This window comes from Neomonachus schauinslandi, chromosome 6 (genome assembly GCF_002201575.2).
Source record: "Neomonachus schauinslandi chromosome 6, ASM220157v2, whole genome shotgun sequence".
Taxonomy (NCBI): Eukaryota; Metazoa; Chordata; class Mammalia; order Carnivora; family Phocidae; genus Neomonachus; species Neomonachus schauinslandi.
In genome coordinates, this window is record NC_058408.1 from 125671413 (window position 1) to 125691477 (window position 20065).

The window sequence follows — 20065 nt, forward strand, 5'->3', positions numbered from 1 at the left end:
AACTGAGGCCCAGAAAAGACAAATAATAAAAATAGCAATGATAATCCCTTATAGTTAATCTTTACATTTGCAAAGAACTTTCCCAAACAGTTAACTCCTTTTGCACCACCATGCATGTGAAGTCAGTAGCATTTTTTCCCTTTTCGTATATGAGGCACCTGCGATCTGGAGACATGAGTGTCCTGCTCAGTGTTAGTGACTGAGGCAGAATCAGAGGCCACATCTGTGACTTGCTGCCTCAGGCCATGGAGCCACAGGCACTGAGTCCTAGACACCTGGGCTCAGATCCCGGCTTCTTTGTTTACTAGCTGTGTACTAGGGCAGGTGACTCTACCACTCTGACTGAGGCTTATCTCCCTTCCCCAAATGGGAATAATGATACTACATGGTAAGTTTACTGCAAAGGCTAAAGATAATGCCTCTACTACACCACATTCAAGACACTCCACCATTTGCCTTCTACCTTATTGATCTAATGACACAAATTGTATCTAGTTAGTCAGTTAGTTTAACAAGTGCTTTCTCTGATCCAACCCATGTAAATGTGACTGGACATAATGAACAGAAGTGAGAGCTGTTTACTTTGGACAAGTGATTATTTCTCTGAGTCTCCGTTTTCTCATTCATATATTAATAATACCAATCCCCATTTGGCAGAGATATGATGAAGACTAGAGGTTAATGTGTGCACCCTCTGAACAATAGGTATGGCAATTACCCCTAGGGCAAAAACTGGAAAATGGGGTGAATGTTGATCTGTGCTCTCAGGAGTCAGCTTGGTTTAGATCAGAAACAGTGGGGAGAACGTTGGAGTAGCTGTTGGCTGTTTTTACCAGAATGATAACCTTCAAAAGGGTGGGTTTTAAGGTCACCTCTGGAGTCTGACCTACTTAAATAGAGCCCCTGAGAGCCACACTTCTTTCCTCCCTGGGACCAACCTAGCTCGGCCAGAGCCTCTGGACTGGCCCAGAACTGTATGATCTCTAGGCAACTTAGACCAGGGTTATTTGCCTTTCAGTGTCTTTCTTCATGTCTGAGGTTGGTTCATGACCTGCGAATGTCACCATCAGTCAAAGCTTAGCTAGATCACTCTGGGTCATCATGGTGATTTTTTAAGCTGAGGATCCTGGTTATGTTTAGCCTGAACCTAGAGAGACACAAACTGGCCCCATGGGCTGCCTCTAAGACCAGCTCTCAGTCTGAGAGGCCTGAAGTTCAAGGATCCAGTCTCGTTTAGTTGTCTTGAAGCTTCCCACAAACCCCAGGTGGGTGGGTCCTGTTCAGTTCCCTGAGTTCAAATATTGGCTCTACCATTTATTAGCTGAGTATCCTTGGACCAATTGTTGTTTTGGGGGATAAACACAATCCATTTAGGGTAGTGGGAAAGAAGGCAAGGTATATACCAAAAAACCATGGAGGCCTTTAATGGCAGCAAGAAGACTTCAGAAATGATCCTTCCTGGGAACTGGTACATGTTCCTGAAGTGGGGAATAAGCTCATAAATGCTGTTTGGGGGCAGTCAGTCTGGTTTTTTGTGGATAGAATGGATTGGAGTTGGAGAAAACAAAAGGAGGATTGGTTAGGATATTAGTGCAGTTGTCCAGGATGTGATGAGGACATGGAAATTAAGGACTGTGCACTTGCAGTTGGAATGGAGAAAACCTCTGAGACTTCATTACCTTCTAGACGTTCCTTCTCAGGCTCCTTTACTGGTTCCTCCTACATCATATTCACTGATGTATCCTCAGCACTTGGTGCAGGGCCTACCCATATCAGATGCTCAAGTATTTGTTGCAGGAATGTTGCATTTCTATGACCTCTAAATGTTGGAACACCCCAAGGCTCAGAAATGGATCTCTTTGTCTAGTCTCACTCCTGTGATTATTTCTCCCAAATGATTATTTCTCATTCTCCCAAAGATATCATCAACTCTGGACTTCTATTTCCAGCTACCACTTGACATTCCACGTGGAGGTCTGAAAGGCATCCCAAACTTAAACTGTCCAAAACTAAGCTTCTGCTATTGGTGCCATACTGACTCCTCATACAATATTTCCAAACTCTGTAAATTGCTACTCTGGCCCAAACTTCTCTTTTGCTCTTGCCCCACATCCAATCCCTCATGTAGGCTCTGCTTTCAACAGATCCAGAGAATCTGCTTATATCTCACCACCTCCCCTACTACCTCCCAGCCAAGCCACAGCCCATCTCTCACTTGGATGACTGCCAGAGCTTCATATGAGGTCTCTGTGCTTCTACTTCTGCCCACTTTATGTCCATTCCTAACACAACAGCTAGGAAGAGCCTTTTAAAACATAAGTCAGATCACATCACTCTTGTCAAAACACACACACACACACACACATGTGAAACTGTACAATGGCTTTATCTCACTCAAAGAGCCAGGTCCTTACAGAGGCCTTGCAGGCTTTATCGCAGGTGCAACAACCACCCCTTCCCTGACCTTGGCTCCTACTACTGTCCTCTCCCACACTCAGCAGCTACCCCACTGGCATCCTTGCTATTCCTTAAGCACATCAGTAGTACTTCCAACTAAGGGCCTTTGCTTCTTGTTCTACTGCAAAAAGTGTCCCCGAGATACCCACAGGGCTCCCCACCTCACTGCCTTCAGATCTTTACTCAAATACCACTTTCTCAGGGACTTCATCCCTGCCCTCCCTTACCTAAAATTGTAACACCCACACACTTCCTCATTGCTCTACCCTGCTTTCCTTTTCCCCTTAGAGCTGTGATGTAGATTTTACGTATTTCTTTGGCTTATTATCTCTCACCCCAAGTTACTAGAATGTAAGCTACAGAAGGGCAATGATTTTGTCCATTGTGTTTATTGCTGAATTTCTAGTGCCTAGAATAGTGCTTGGTACATAGCAGGCATTTAATAAATACTTGTTGATAAAATGAAGGAAGAAAAGGCAGATTGCAAGAATGCGGGGATTTTGTTTCCTAATAGGAACAAGGAAAAGGAAGTAAAAAGTGACTCCTGAGTGATGACCCTGGGTAACTAGAAGGTTGATAGTGCCACTTACTGTAGGGAAGAGGCAGGAAGAACGAGGATAATGGCCCTTGAAGATCATGTGATCCTATTGAGATAAGTGATTTTGACAAGACAAAGAGACAGCTCAGGCAAAATGTTTAAAACAGGATGGGAGATCAAAGTAGACACGATGCTGAGATATGAATTGAGTCCTCAGGGGAGAGGTGGTGGTGATATTTCAAGTGTTGGGCTCTGCTGGGATCTGTAATCAAGAAGAGGGGAGCAGAGGATCAAGGACTGGAGCAGAGACTCTTAACTGCCCAGTAGAGACACCTGAAGGAGTTTTAAACATCCCAATGCCTGGACTGCACCCCAAGCCAGTTAGATCAGAACTTCTGCGAGTGGCATACAGGTAATCAATAGGTTTTAAAGCTCCCCAGGTGACTCCCACTTGCAGCCAGGGTTGAGAATCACTGAGCTAGAGCCTTTGAGATGTATTTATCTTTAGGTGAGGATGAAGGAATCAGCAGTGGAAACAGAAAAATAACAGTCATAAGGGTGGGAAGGAAACCAGGGTCCTGACCAGTTCTCCTACTCAGATGTGCGGAAGAACCACCTGGAAATCCTGAGGACATGCAGATTCTGACTCAGACTGAGGGGATGGGGCTGAGCTGCCACAGCTCTCACGAGCTTCCCCCTAACGCCAAGTCTTCTGGTCCGGGGGCCACACGTTGAGTAGCAAGTGTCAGAAGCAGTGCTTCTCGAACTTCAGTGTGCGTGAGAGTCACCTGGGATACCATTGAAACAGCTGTCTGGACTGCACCTCACCGCCAAGTCCTGATTCTGGGTGTCAGAGGTGGTACCTGAGAACATGCATTCTGAACAAGCACCCAGGTGAGGTTCAGTGCTACTGCTCCCAGGAACACACCTGGAGTTCAGGGCACTCTCCAGGGTAGACGGTTCCTAAGACCAAGGTAAGAAAGAAGAGGCACTCGATGCTGTCTACTAAATGAATAAAAGATGCTGCAGGGACACCAGGGAGAATAAAAAGGTAGCAAATGTCAATGTATTTTACAAGGTGAAGGTCATAAGAGAGGCAAAACCCATAAAACCATAAAATGATTTCTGCTTTCCTTAGTTCTCTATTTCCAAGCAATTATGCTTTTGTCTTAGCTTCTAAATTTTATCTTGGGAACAGTTACCTTAGCAAAGTGCTGTAGCTATTTTTGAAAGAGAAAAGAAGCAAATCAATTATTTGCTTTTTTTTTTTCCAAGGCATATGCTGACAGAGGCCTTAGGAGGTCTTCCCTGTGATGTGCCTAAACCATCTAGAGGCTATATTTATTAAAAACCCTTGGAGAATATTTCCACTTCTTCCAACACTGAAATATAGTTGTGGTATTGCCACCGCTTGCTGACTTTCTGTCTCCTTAAAGCAGTTTCCAATCTCAGCACTATTGACATTCCTTGTAGTGGGGCTGTCCTGGGCATTGCAGGATGCTTAGCTGTATCTCTGGCCTCTCCCCACTAGATTCCAGTAGCATTCCCCGCCCCAAGTGTGACAACTCAAATTTGCCTCCAGCCATTACCAAATGTCCCCTCAGGGTGGGGGTGGGGGACATCGAACCAGCCCAGTTGAGAACTGTTGCTTTATTTTTTATTTTTTTTAATTTAATTTTATTATGTTATGTTAGTCACCATACAATACATCATTGGTTTTTGATGTGATCCACGATTCATTGTTTTCGTATAACACCCAGTGCTCCATGCAGTACGTGCCCTCCTTAATACCCATCACCAGGCTAACCCATCCCCCCACCCCCTCCCCTCTAAAACCCTCAGTTTGTTTCTCAGAGTCCATAGTCTCTCATGGTTCATCTCTCCCTCCGATTTCCCCCCCTTCATTTTTCCCTTCCTTCTCCTAATGTCCTCCATGCTATTCCTTATGTTCCACAAATAAGTGAAACCATATGATAATTGACTTTCTCTGCTTGACTTATTTCACTTAGCATAATCTCCTCCAGTCCCATCCATGTTGATGTAAACGTTGGGTATTCATCCTTTCTGATGCCTGAGTAATATTCCATTGTATATATGGACCACATCTTCTTTACCCATTCATCTGTTGAAGGGCATCTCGGCTCTTTCCACAGTTTGGCTATTGCGGACATTGCTGCTATGAACATTGGAGTGCATATGGCCCTTCTTTTCACTACATCTGTGTCTTTGGGGTAAATACCCAGGAGTGCAGTTGCTGGGTCATAGGGTAGCTCTATTTTTAAATTTTTGAGGAACCTCCACATTGTTTTCCAAAGTGGCTGTACCATCCATTTTTGCCATTCTAACGGGTCTAAGGTGGTATCTCAATGTGGTTTTGATTTGAATTTCCCTGATGGCTAATGATGATGAACATTTTTTCATGTGTCTGTTAGCCATTTGTATGTCTTCTTCAGAGAAGTGTCTGTTCATGTCTTCTGCTCATTTTCTGACTTGATTATATGTTTTTTGGGTGTTGAGTTTGAGAAGTCCTTTATAGATCTTGGATACCAGCCCTTTATCTGTCGTGTCATTTGCAAATATCTTCCCCCATTCTGTGGGTTGCCTCCTTGTTTTGTTGACTAAACAGGGAGAGAACTGTTGCTTTAAAAGCAATGCCTGGGGGCGCCTGGGTGGCTCAGCCATTAAGCATCTGCCTTCGGCTCAGGTCATGATCCCGGGGTCCTGGGATTGAGCCCCACATCGGGCTCCCTGCTCCGCGGGAAGCCTGCTTCTCCCTCTCCCACTCCCCCTGCTTGTGTTCCCTCTCTCGCTGTGTCTCTCTCTGTCAAATAAATAAATAAAATCTTTAAGAAAAAAAAAAAAAGCAATGCCTGAAAACCTAGTTGCCCTTCTAAGAAATGTGACGTGTAGTTTGGGTGTGTTGATGCCCGGGGTGATGAGATAGGCTACTTCCAGAAACCAGTACTAGGACCACCCTTTGGATTTGGGGGACAAGAGAAGTAAGTGACTAGTTTGACTTTCAGTACTGGTAAATTTTATTGACCTGAGTGAGACACACCAAGAGCCTAATAGATAGTGCAGCTCCTCAAGCTTGTCTCAGAGGTGATTGGTACAAAAGCTACAAGAAATCCCTTTTCAAGCTCAGCATTAAACAGTCAACACTCACTCTGCCCAAAGTCAACCAAATGCCGTAACCACCACATCATATGAGAGAGCACACTCATCAGCTTGCTACTACAACTACCCTTTGTTCCAGGAGGTTCTTTTCTGTCTTTTAGTAAGTACTTAGCATCTGGCAACTTAAACCAGGTGCACCAAAGGGACCAGGATGTTACTAGACATCTCAGTGCTTGTTTTTCTTTCTCATTAGTAAGTCATCTGACAGATAACCAGAGTGCCAGAGCCTGAAAACCAGTGGTTTTCAAACTTTACCCTGCATCAGAACTAGCCATAGAGCTTATTAAAATCACAAATCACTGGGCACAACCCCTGAGATTCTGATTTACTAGGGGTGGGGTGGGTCCTGAGAATTTGCGTTTCTAACTAAGTTCTCTAGTGATGTTGATGCTGCTGGTCCAGGGAGCACACTTTGAGAACCATGACTATAAGCCAACTCGTAGTGCTCAACCTTGGCTGAGCATTAGCATCATCTGGGGAATATTTTAAACTATTGATGCCATGGCTCCACCCCAAACTGTTGACATCAGAATCTCTGGGTGTGGGATAAAGTCTTTAAAACATCAGAGCTTCTCAGATGATCCTAACATACAGCCAGTGTTGGCAGCCATTGAACTAGTGAAATGCATTCCAAAGCATTGGGCTTGGAGGATCTCATGTTTAATGGAGGACTATAATATGACTTCATCCCAGAAAGGTGTGACTGACCCCTTATGCTTCACTGAGGATTGAGTTCCAACCAAAACCATCCTAATGCTGTGGTCCAAGCAAGACCCAGGCCATAGGTATATATTCTCTACTTTGCGTCTCATCAGGGTGTAGACAGCATCGAAGCTAGAGACTGTAAATCAGAGGCTGAGAGAAAGTAGTCCAGGCTGGAGGGAAGGAAACCAATGCTTAAGGAGCTCATAGCTGCTAGAATCCAGGAAAGTCAACCATCAGGACAGAGTTGGGGCTTCTGCTGAGACTGGACACCAGGAACACGGCAGGGATTCAAGCCAGAGGCCAGAGCATCTGTAGTTACCAGTTCAGAAGTAGAACACCAGTAGACCCAGAATAAAATATACTCTTTACAACAGAGACAAATGTAGCCTTAATTTTTAGAAAGTGAATTGCCATAAAATCCACTGTGTCTGTATTGTTCAACTCAGCTCACAGATTTCCCATCTGTTGGTGTTCAGTGCCACAGTAGTTTGGTCCAGGGACATAGTACCTCATAAAGCAGTAGGATTCATGAATTTTCTATGTAAAACATTACCTTTTCCCTCATTATATCTTAATGAGATCTTTGTTCTTAGATTCTTTCCTCCCAGCTGTGACAAACCCTCATCCCTGCTCACCTTCTCCACCGTCACAGAAATTGATAAGATGGTGCCCTCTCCCCCTTTCCTGTTCTCCTGATGGCCTCGCCTGTGTCCACTTTTGGTCTCTGCCACATCCTAGAGCACAAAATGACAAGTACTCTAAACTAGCATTTTGCCAGCATCGCCATCTGTGTCCAAACCAGTATTGCTCTTATATTTCAACCTATTCTCTTTTTATGAAACAGTTCCTATTTTTACTCACCCACTGACTTCCTGTTCATTGAAGCACTGGTTTTTGTTTTTCCTTGTTCCAAATGGCTTTAATAACAGCTTTATTGAGATAAAATTCACATACCATAAAATTCACCCTTTTAAGGTATACGGTTCAGTGGACCATCGATTGTATACCCATCACTACCTAATTCTAGAACATTTCATCACTCCAAAAGAAATCCTACAGTTTTTCCCCATCCCCTTCTTCCTCTAGCTCCTGGCAATCACTAATCTACTTTCTTTCTGTACAGATTAGCCTACTCTGGACATTTCATATAAATGGAACTACACAAGGTGTGGCCTCTTGGGTCTAGCTTCTTTCATTCAGCATGATGTTTTCAAAGTTTGTCCATGTTATAGCATGTTCCCCTACCTCATTCTCTTTTTATGGCCAGACAATATTTCACTGTCTGGATACACCACGTGTTATTCATCCTTTAGTCAGTTGATGCACATTTGGATTGTTTTGACTGTTAAGCTTTTAAGAAGAATATGAACCTTTGTGTACACATTTTTGTGAGGACATATGTTTTCAGTTTGCTTGGGTGTTTACCGAAGTATATACCCATATATGGATTCAGTAGAATTGCTGAATCATGTGATAATTTATGTTTAATGTTTTGAGAGACCACCAAACTTTTCCAAAGCAGGTAACCCATTTTACAATCCCACCAACAATGTCTAAGGGTTCCCATTTATCCACATCCATATCAACATTCGTTATTGTCTTTTTTATTCTAGCCATTCTGGTGGGTGTGACGTGGTATCTCATTAGGGTTTTGATCTGCATTTTCCTAATGATGAAGATGCTAAGCATCTTTTCATGTGCTTATTGGACAGTTGTATATCTTCCTCAGATAACTGTCTAGTCCCATCCTTTCCCGGTTTTTAATTGAGTTGTGTTTTTATGAGTTGTAAATTTTCTTTATGTATTCTGGATACAAGCTCCCTGTCAGATATAGGATTTGCTGGTAGTCCGTTAAATACGTTCTAAAAGTATTCTAAAGTCCAGTTGATCTGTTTTTTTCTTGGTTACTCGTGCTTGTGGTGTCTTATCTAAAAAAAACATTTTCTACTCCAAGGTCGCAAAGATTTACTCCTATGTTTTCTTCTGAGAGTTTTATAGTTTTCACTCTTCCATTTAGGCATTTGATCCATTTTGAATTAACTTTTGTGTACAGTGCGAGGTAGGCATCCAGCTTCATTCTTTTGCACATGGATATCCACTACTTATGGAGCTCTTACTCTGTGCTGGGTGTTATTCTTAGATTCTGGGGAAATGGAGATTAAGTAGAACATAGCTGTTGCCCCCCAGAAAGCTTACCATCATAGTAGGGGAAATAACTTAGAACAATAGCATGGTGAAATTATGCCTGGCTCCTGGGGTGAATATAGCAAATGGTAGCTGCAATAATAATAATAATAATAATAATAGTAATAATAATAGCTATTATTGTTGTTATAAATGCCAAAGAGAGGTTTGTACAAAGTGCTGTGGCGGGAAGGAGTGACTACGTTTTCCCTGTCTCAAGATGGACTTCACCGGGAACTACCCCCAGCCCTTCTGAGGCCTAGGAAGCAGAAGGGTACAGGGAGATAGGTCTCTTAAAGGGCAGCTTTTTTGAGAGAAGATGGACCTCAGGTCTATGTGTCATGAGCACAGCTGGTTTCTGAACAGAGGTTATATGAACAGGGTTATGTGATTTCTGATTCTGATTCCTATTTCAGTCTGTACCCAAGAAAGAACGACTTCCTTCATTTGTCTGTAGACCTCTGTAGGCATTTGAGGTGATCAGAAAGGCTGATTGTGAATTGCAAAATATTTCTAATAGATTACATAAGTGTATTGTCTTGAATATTATATAATTAGGACTTTTTTTTTTTTTTTAATCTCTATTCCCTGGCGGTCACAGAGTGGACGTCCTCAAATTGACCTTATGAAGTGTAGACCAATGGTTGATTTTCACATGGAAGTTATGGCACTCTGTGAAGCATCATAAAATCTTAATTTATTTAATCCCAGTACGTGAACTAATCTCTTAGTGGCAGAAGTATGGCTGTATTATATATATTCTGAGCTCAACACTACAAAAATTATCCAATTATAGAAAATACTTTTAAGAACTCACTTCTCCAAAAGTTCCGTTATACTAGTCAATTGTTTTGTCATCTGTTAGCACGTTAGCAGGAAAGTGAGAACAGGTGCCATAAGTTTAAGAACAATGTGTTGAGGAAAAACCCTTTAAATTGAGCACATTCTAACAATTAACATAATCTAATTTAAGCTACAAAGTACAGTTGCAGTTGTTTCAAAGAAGGATAATTTTAGAACCACTGATACAGAGTTTAAATTTTAACTTAAACACGTTGTATTTTATCAAAAAATAAAGGTTTTAATGTCTCGTTTTAATATCATCTATTGTATCAACTATGGATTTTCGTTCAGTTTAGTTCAGTTCATCAGGCATTTATTTGGCTTCCTGTTATGTGGAGAGTACCCTATCTTAGTGTATATCCTGAAGGAGCTTATGGCCTGAGGAAAAAACATGGTGCAGTAGAGGACACACACATTGCTAGTTACCAGAAGCAGCAAATTGTGACAAATGCTCTGATGGAGTTATCAAGGGTTTCAAAACATAGGCAAGGAGAGATTGGTTCCGATTTAGAATGGGGCAAATCTGGTAGGACTTTCTTGAGGAGCTAGCCCCTGAGCTGGAACTTGAAGAGTGGAGATGGAGTGGGAGGGGACCGTGTGCACAAAGCGTTAGAAAGTACACATGGAAAAAGTGGGGAAGTGAAGGTAACACAGTGCACCCATAGTATCAAATGAGTAGGGGATGGAGCAGGGCATTTTGCTGTCTTGATAATGCCAAACCAATGAGTCTCGATTTGATTCTGTGCATACTAGGGAAACTTGGAGGACTTTTGAGCAGGGCAGTGGCATGATCAGACCAGTTTGGAGACAGTTGAAAGACAGGTTGAAGGTGGAGAAGAAATTAGAGACCATTCTTGAGTGATACAAATCCCATCTTTCCAATTAAAATTCTGATAGGTAGCTATTTTGTGATTTGAAGTATCTGATACAGAAGTTCACGTGTATAATTTTAATGGTTAATTATGCCTCCAGCAAACTGACTACTCCTTTTAACTGATATTTTTAGCAATGGCCAAGCTTATAAAGGGTAACACTGATAAAGTGTGAACTTCCTTTTTTTTTTTGGCAAGCATAACTTCTAAGTCAGTACTCTAGATTTTCCCGTTAAATGTCTCTCAGCCAAGGAAAAGAACCACCCAGATTTATGTTTTAGAAATAGGACCAGGAAATTTGTTTATCAGCAGATAAAAACAAACCAAGGTGAAGCAGGATTGCAGGACTGTTAGGTAAGACTCAGTCCCTACTTTGGGACTGAATCCAGTTACCTGGGTTTGCAATCCAGCTGTGCCACTTCCAGGCTATGTAAGTTTAGGCATGTTTCTTAACCAATCTGTGCCTCAGTCTTTTCATCTATAAAGTGGGGATAACAACAGTACTTATCTCAGGGGTTGTTATGAGGATTGGATGAGTCAATACGCACAAAGTGCTCCAAATAGTGCCTGAATCATAATGAGAGTTCAGTACACGTTAACTATTATTATTCGGTTGTTGGACAATAAAAATTCACTGCCTGCCGGAGACCCATTACAGTCTACAAAGCACTTTGACGCACCCGCTAGGTCATCTGAGCCCCACAATGACTGTATGGCTATTGGTTATCCTAGTTGCCATTACTGCTCACAAACCACCCCAAAACTTAGAAGCATAAAGCAATGGCCGTTCTACTATGCTCACAGATTCTGAGTTGGGAATTTGGACGAGGTACCGCAGGACGAGCTTCTCTCTGCTTCACAGCGTCTGTGCCTGAAGCAGAAGACTGGAGTGGCTGGGGAGGCTTCCAGCGGGTGGCGCTGGATCAGCTGAGATTGCAGACCCACTGCCAACACAGCTTCTCCACTCACCTGTCTGGCGCTGCGGTGAGATGGCGGGAAGGCCAGGCTCAGCTGCACCTGTCACCTGCGCACTCACACTTGCGTGTGCCGTCTCCACCGTGTTGGCCTCAGACTTCTTAGAGCATTTCTCCAGCAGAAGCCACATGCCTTTTGTGACCTTGTCTCAGAAATATCCTTGCAGACGCTTCCCTGTCCTCTGTTGGTTAAAGCAGTAACAGGCCCGCCCAGACTCAAGGGAAGGAGATAGAGACCACGGACCTTTCCATAGGAGGTGTATCAAGGAATTTGGGGCCATGTTTTAAAATCACCATACCGGTATTATTCCCTAATTCTAGATGAGAAAATAGAGACCCAGTAGAGGTTAAATGATTGGCCCAGGGTCAGTTTCACAGAGAGTAGCTGGGATAGTTATGGGGGAAGTTTGGAGGAGGAAAAAAGACTTCTAACCTAATTCTTTTGATTCCAAATTTTCATTCTTTCAATTAGATTATTCAGCCTCTTTCAGCTTAAATATACTTGCTAATATGTGAAAGTTAAAAGAAAGAAAAGTTAACTAGCTTTGTGTTTATTAGGTAACTTTCCTAGAAAAGAGACAGATATAAAAGTATAAGGTTTAGGGGCGCCTGGGTGGCTCAGTCGGTTAAGCCTCTGCCTTCAGCTCAGGTCCTGGGATGGAGTCCCATGTCGGGCTCCCTGCTCAACAAGGAGTCTGCTTCTCCCTCTCCCTCTGCCCCTCCCTCCCATCACTCGTGCCCTGTCTGTCTCTCAAATAAATAAATAAAATCTTTTTAAAAAAAGTATAAGGTTTGCATTTGTAAGAGCTTGTACACAAAGTTCGTATTTTAAGGAGGTCCTAAGATGAGTTCAGTCCCAAGATGGTTCACACAGCAACTTTGTATAATTTTCTCAAAAGGAAAGATTTCTGAAAATATTCCAGATGCTTAACTGGGACTTCATTTGTTCTCTAGGAAAATCTCATCTGGCCATTGTCCAGAGGGTGAACAATGAGGGAGAAGGAGACCCCTTCTATGAGGTGATGGGCATTGTTACCCTGGAGGACATCATAGAGGAGATCATTAAGTCAGAGATCCTGGATGAAACTGACCTCTACAGTAAGTATATGGCCTTGGCTCTTGTTCAGGGTCATCTCATTTCTTCTGAAACTCTCAGAGCTGGCTTAGTTTGACATACTGTGTGAAAGGGTGACAGGACAAGCCCATGCATGCATTGCTGTGTCAGCCCCCAAATTTTAGGTGCTGGCATGGCAAGATACCCTGGCTTGAGGCACCCTGAGTCACTGAGAACATGCCAGCTAAATGTTTACCAGGAGGGAACCTGTGGGAACTGAGCCAAGACTGAAAAGGAGACCTCCTGCTCCTGGCCTTTGGATGGAAAAGGAAGTAAAGGACACTAAGTGTGCTTGGGGTGGCCACTCTGCCCTTGTTTCCATCCCCCCCTGCCCCGTTTTTTTTTCCTTTTGTTTGGTTTTGGTTTTGTCTCTTCATCCATTAGACGCAGACCCCAGCACTCCCTGGGGTTGCACTCACAGTCCGCCCCCATCACAACATCAGCGCACGGCGGGGACCGTCATGAGATGGCCCACACACAACCTAAGCCAAAACCTTAAATACCCCTTCTTCGACACTGCTCTTCTCCCTCACGCTTTTCCAGCCCTATAGCCTGGTTTCTCATTCTCCCTCCCCACCCCTCCCCTCCCACCCATGCCCCCCCTCAGGAACAATATGGACTCTATGCAGACAGTGACTGCTTTTGGTTACTGAGCTTTATCAGAGCTTTGCTGGCAGACATTACAAAGGCTTGCTCTGTCTGTGGGATGAGAGGGTTATCTAAATCTATGGGAGTCCCTAGGCCAGGAAGTATTTCCTCCTCTGAATTTCACTTCATGAGACAGCAGTCCCTTTCCCCTACCTCAGCTAATTCGTTCCATCCAGACCCCTGTCCTTAGCTTGCTAGAAGCAGCCATTCAGAAACCAGCTCCCAGTACAAAGAGCTTTGATGCTCTAAGTCAGTGAGTGGTGCAGAAAGACTGCTTCCCTTTAGACTCAGAAGAGATCAAACCCAAAAGGTGGGTCAGGCCCTGACAAAACACAGTAAGAGTGTCACAGTATCTGGTATTGGCCTGATACCCTGGCCAGGCCCAACTTCTTCAAATAGGGGTTAACTTCTACCTCTCCTTTTCCCTTCTCCCTTCACCTCTGCCCACCGCTCTTGATTTAGAATTCCCAGGTACCTCAGTAGATCTGTTGGGGAAGGCATTCACACTGGTGTCGGGGGCTGATAGTAGTCATGCTGGTCTAAATGAGTATGCTCCTCCTCCAGCATTTAACAACCTTAATGCTCCAAATAGTCACTATTAAAATAATAGGAATGAAGAGGGAGATGAGGAATGATTCTCCAATGATGAAATGTTAAGTGGCATTCTGATGGAGGAGGGAGTGGGGATATTTAGGCAAACATGTCCTATAAAGCAGAAGGTTGCTCATCAGTGAGAACAAAAGAATTGATCCGATACATATATTTGCTGCTCTCTTGCTGAGCAATCCTCTTTCTGGAGGAGAGGGTTAGCGCTTTCCTGCACTTATAAATACGCTGCTGGCATGATTCCTTAAGAGCTGTAAGAAGGCCAAGGAGCCAGGAATACTGTGTTTCTTCTCACTTGACCCTGACCCACAGGACAGCTAGGTCTGCATCTTGCCGCTGTTGCTACCCAAGCAAAAGGAGTGTTAAAGCAGCAACCCAGAGTCCAAGCTAGGCCCACAAGACCGCCGCACGGTAGAAGGGTGCTTTCTGTCTTCTAGAAGGAAACCCAAACAGTGGGGCTGAAGTGAGCTCCAAAAGGAGAAGGAGAATACCAGGGAGCCAGATTCTAGGGCCCTGGTTCCTTGTCCCTGGGCTTCATTCCCTTTAACGTCCACTGCATCCACTCAGCCTGCACTGAAAGTTCCCCCCAGCCCTGTTTGTCTACAGGCCAAGTCTGGAGAAAACCCAAATCCCTTTCCCTGCTCCCCTCAGCACTGTGAAATAGGCAAGACATTTCAAAATTTTACTCAAAACTAAGGGAAAGCAAAAGACACCTGACCAAAGAAAACATTCCCTCTACCCGTAAGAAAAAAAATTTTTTTAAACAAGCTTAAAAAAAGAAGGGAGAAAAAAATTAAATTGGAAAAAGCAGATTTTCTCCATCAGTAGCACAGGCCAGCTAAAGTTCCCCTAGGTTTTTTTAGCAATGGCCAAGCTTATGAAGGGTAACACTGATAAAGTGTGAACTTCCTTTTTTTTTTGGCCTAGAGAACGCAACTTTGTAAGTTAGAGGGCTGTTCCCATTCCTTCTCCTTTCTTCTTCCCTTGATTTTTTTCTCAATCCCCTCCCTGGGGAGAGGCTAGGGTTGAAGCAGGAGAATTGTGAGTGGAAAGAGGAGGTGACCACCTACGTCCCTTGGGTGACATGCTTTGGATACTGCCCAGGGTGTGGTTTAAATCTGCAGGAAGAGACCTGGTGAGCCCAGCTCTGGGGACAGGAGAAGGGCAAGAGGCGGAAACCCCCTGGGCTCTGCCAAACCCCTTGATGCTGAGAAAGCTAGTCCCTCGTGTATGAATGCCATTTTGTAAGCACTTCACAGGTAGGTTTTGCTCGGAGTCTCCTAATAACTGCATGGGATGAGTTATCGCTACTTATGAACCTTGTTGTGTAGATGAAAACAAGCACACAATGTGTCTAGAGAGGTTGCACAGCTGATCAGGAGGGGAGCGAGCACTGGAACCCCGGCCTCGGGGTTCAGGCCAGCCTTTCCCTTCTTCCACCCCACACCACCTAAGAGTAAATAATCCTGCGACCTGGCAGCGTCTCCCACCTTCTGTCCCTTAGTAGCATCCTTCTGCTCCCCGGGGAAAGAGAAGTCATGAGGTCACCTACAGTTGACACATTGCAGAAATTCATGGGATCCCAAGGGATCTCTCTGTCCCATGTGACTATGGGAAAACTGATTCTGAGTTGGCCGCCATCTGTCCCCTGTGACCCTGCAGCCGACAACCGGAAAAAGCAGAGGGTCCCACACCGGGAGAGGAAGCGGCACGACTTCTCCCTGTTCAAGCTTTCCGACTCGGAGATGAGGGTGAAGATCTCCCCGCAGCTTCTGCTGGCCACACACCGCTTCATGGCCACAGGTATGGCCCTGCCCCCCCCGCTTCCCGCCCGTGTCTCCTCCCCAGACAAGAAAGCAGAATCTGGAAGGGGAAACCTGCACCAATCACGTTAGTACCTCGCAACCTAATTCCAGTGCTCAGCAGAGACAGAGAACCACTGTTCCACGGGGAGGGGTGCCGTAGGTTGGGCCGCAGGAGGCCATATACTGTCCTGTTCGGCCCCAGGCCTGATCTTCTAGGGCGGAAGTGAGTACAACTCAGCTCTGCTTTTCTCTCTTCTACTCAAGAAAAGAGCTAAAGAAACCACTGCTGCTCTTTTCCCTTCCTCCCCTTGCTTCCTGGCAGGAGCCTGAGGCCGAGTGCTCCTGAGGATTTGCTGAAGAGGGAAAGGCCCTGTCCTACTGGGCAAAAAGGCCCAGGTTACTGGGCAACAGGTCCCTCCCAGGACCAGATAGGCTTGTGAGCTACAAGTTCTTAAAATACAGAAGTCAGTTGTGAATCTTGGAATCTTCAGAAAAACAAGAAAAGAATGAGGATCCAAATACAAACTTCTTATAAAGAAGATAGTATTTGTCTTTGAACTTTCTAGTCTTCTCACTCAGGCCTAATTCAGGTTCTGACTTAGAACGATCACACCCATGACTAAGTTCAATTGTCAGTCCAACATCTACTTATTGAGTTTGTTATGAGTGCTAGTACTGTTCCAGGTGTTAAGAAGTAGAAAATTTTAAATTGGAGCTTCTTGAAAGTAGTTTTCAACATGTTTTCTAGTTGTGATTACAGATTTCTTTTAACTGCTGGCTGCCTGTCACAGCAAAACAGCTGTATCTGTTCATAACATAGCATATAATAAATAATACCTGTTAATATGAAAATGTGATGCAACAAGGCTTCACATTTGTGGGAACGGATCACTTACATAATTAACTCTGTATTAACTTGGAATTTCATTTCATTCAACAGATACATGTCATACCAATAAATCAGGTTAAATTCTCTGTTTCATTTGATTATAGCATTTAAGGCCTTTGTTGTTTACATGGCTTGCTTATCCATGCTCTTTTTACCATTGCTTTTTTTTCTTCTTAAACCACTTAATTGAGGTAAGATTGACATACAAAAAGCGATACACATTTAACGTATACGACTTGAGGACTTTGGAGCTAAGTATTCGCCTGTGAAACTTACCACAGTCTCTGCTATAAGCATATCCATCACCTCCAAGAGTTTCCTCCCACCCTCTTTATTTATTACTATTTTTTCTATGTTAACATAAGATCTACCGTCTTAGCAAAATTTTAAGTATACAATACAGTATTGCTAATTACAGGCACTAAGCTATGCGGGAGATCTCTAGGACTTATTCATCCTGCATAACTGAAACTTTGCACCCTTTGACCAATACCTCGCCCATGTCCCCCTCCCACTAGCCCTGGCTAACCAGGGTGCTACTCTCTGCTTCTATGAGTTTGACTGATTTATTACTTTTAAAAGATTTTTTGAGAGAAAGAGAGAGCATGCACAAGGGTGGGGGAGGGCAGAAGGAGAGGGAGATAGAATCTTAAGTAGGCTCCAGGCCCAGCGGTGGAGCCCAACGAAGAGTTCAATCTCACAACCCTGAGATCATGACCTGAGCCAAAATCAAGAGTCGGATGCCCACCGACTGAGCCATCCAGGCGCCCCCAGTTTGACTATTTTAGATTCATCATATAAGTGGTATCATACATATTTGTCCTTATGTGTCTGGCTTACTTCATTTAGCATAATGTCCTCCAGGTTCATCCGTGTTGTTGCAAGTGGCAAAATTGCCTTCTTTTTAAAGTCCACACTCAAATTTAAATAACATCAAGAAGAAAATTAATAGCAAGACCAACATTTCCAAAATGGTGACCCGTTTTCTCCAGGGTGCCAGCACAGGGACACGTATCCCCAGAGGGCATGGGGAGAAGCTGAGATGCACACTTGGGTGGGAGGCCCCACTACCCCCACCTGAGAGACTCACAAGAGCCCTGCCGGCTTGGTGCCCCGGAGCATGAATGGAGGTGGCTCTAGACACAAGCCCTGGTTTGCCCATCCTGACTCCTTCAGCTGCTTATTCTTCCTGCCTCCCTATCTCCCCTAGAAGTGGAGCCCTTTAAATCTCTGTACCTTTCGGAGAAGATCCTGCTCCGGCTCCTGAAACATCCCAATGTGATCCAGGAGCTGAAGTTTGACGAGAAGAATAAGAAAGCCCCAGAACACTACCTCTACCAGCGCAACCGCCCCGTGGACTACTTCGTGCTGCTCCTGCAGGTGAGTGGGGAGTTAGAGACCCTCCCAGGGCGGGACGAGGGCATCTCCAGGCTAGATGGAGAGGAAGGGCTGTGCCTCCTCAGTGCCAGGTTCAAAGCCTCAGCCTGCTACCTCAGGGCAAGGCCAGTGGGGTGGGCATTTGTCCATGACCCGCAGAAGGGGCCAGGTGTGACTGGCCGGTGTCCCAAGAGTGGTGGGACCTTGATGGCAGTTAGTCTGACCAGTCAGCAGTGTTTATGGTGGGGTGGGGTGGGGACTTCTCCAGCAGAGGGGTTCTGGGACTACACTTCCAAAACTGTCATCCTGCAGAATCCCAAACACCCCGTTGTCTGCTTAGACATCCCCAGGAATGCAACGGTCTACTACCTCCCAACCGTGTCTGTCATGCTGACATCTCACTATGTCTGACTCCCAGCCGCTCCTTGCTCTGGAGGTGCAAGGAACACATCCACTCTCTCTGCCACATTTCAGCCTTTGTAGCCTCTCGAATCTTCTCCTCCTTAAGAGGACCAGGGAGGGAACAAATGATGGAATAAAAGAGGCACAGCGTCTTCCCAGTGCTCACATAAGTACCATCGCCTTCTGCCCTGGGTGCTTGGATAGGCCTGTCATAAACACATGTCACGTGTGGTTCCAGCTTGTGACGCCGCTGGCTCCCTGGCCCATCTCCAGCATTGGCCCTGTCACTATTGCCCATCTCTTTGCAACAGAATCTTACAGACCTTAAATACAGGGATTGCCTTAAAAATCTTAATTAAGCTCAGTTACCTTAGAAGGGGCCTCTCTTTGCTTCCAGTCCACCTACAGCCTGTCTGCTCCGACCCTGTGATGGGCCTCACACCCATCCTTCCATGTAGCGTCAAAAAGTGACCTCCCTTCTCCAAAAATGGAGTCCACTCTTCACTGCTGAAAATCAACAAGAGTCCCGTTACATTGTTTATATAACATAATGAACCCATATAACCTACTATCTTATGCTTCATGTAAACGTAACCATTTTCTTTTTTTTTTTAAGTTTTATTTATTTATTTATTTGTCAGAGAGAGAGAGGTAGAGAGAGAGCACAAGCAGGGGGAGCAGCAGGCAGAGGGAGAAGCAGGCTTCCCGCAGAGCAGGGAGCCCGATGCGGGGCTCGATCCCAGGACCCCGGGATCATGACCTGAGCCGAAGGCAGACGCTTAATGACTGAGCCACCCAGGCGCCCCAAAGTAACCATTTTCAAATAAAAGTTGGAGGGAGTGAAAGGTAGTAGCAAGAGCGTAGGTTCAGAAATGGGAAAGATCTGGCTTTAAAATGCCAGTATTGCTGCTTTCTAACTAACCTTGACCAAATTATTTAACCTCTCTGAGCCTCAAATTGATTCATCTGTAAACTGGGGATAAATAAAATGAAATAATAAATAAAAACTGGGCCTCGTCGGGTGGTGGGATGGAGTGAGAATCTGTGCAGTGCACGTAGCCCATTACCAGCCCACAGGTACACGCTACAGGCGAGCCGTTAGCTACCATTCTTCCTGGTGATGAATTAAACAAGCTCTGCGCAAAATCTGATTTTCTCTCAACCAGACTCAGAGATGGTCTAATCTCAGACTAAACCAGGCAGCAGTTTACGGGGCCCGGGGCTAGCTGGGGCCAGGACATTCATCACGGAAGGGCCATCAGAACATGCAAAGAGAGTTGGTTATTCAGGATGGGATGCTCCTTTATGAACTAAGCAATTAATGTGCTGCCAAGGGCTACTGAAGTTGGAGCTGCTATTTTTGAAATGGATTCAGATAGACTTCACATTTCCCTGTGATAAGAACTTAAGTCCACCTGTTATCCAGACAGAAGTGCTTAGGGTTGTAGCCAATAATAGAACTGGAAGTCCTCAT

At 44.6% G+C, this 20065-nt stretch overlaps 1 protein-coding gene across 1 annotated transcript in view; it reads left to right on the forward strand.

Moving 5' to 3' along the window:
• CNNM1 (cyclin and CBS domain divalent metal cation transport mediator 1) overlaps nt 1-20065 on the forward strand; it is a 56641-nt gene that overhangs the window by 11796 nt on the left and 24780 nt on the right. The window contains exons 2-4 of the mRNA XM_021699969.1: nt 12705-12848; nt 15781-15921; nt 18023-18192. Coding sequence (XP_021555644.1) covers nt 12705-12848; nt 15781-15921; nt 18023-18192 — 455 coding nt within the window. The remainder of the gene's footprint in view (nt 1-12704; nt 12849-15780; nt 15922-18022; nt 18193-20065) is intronic.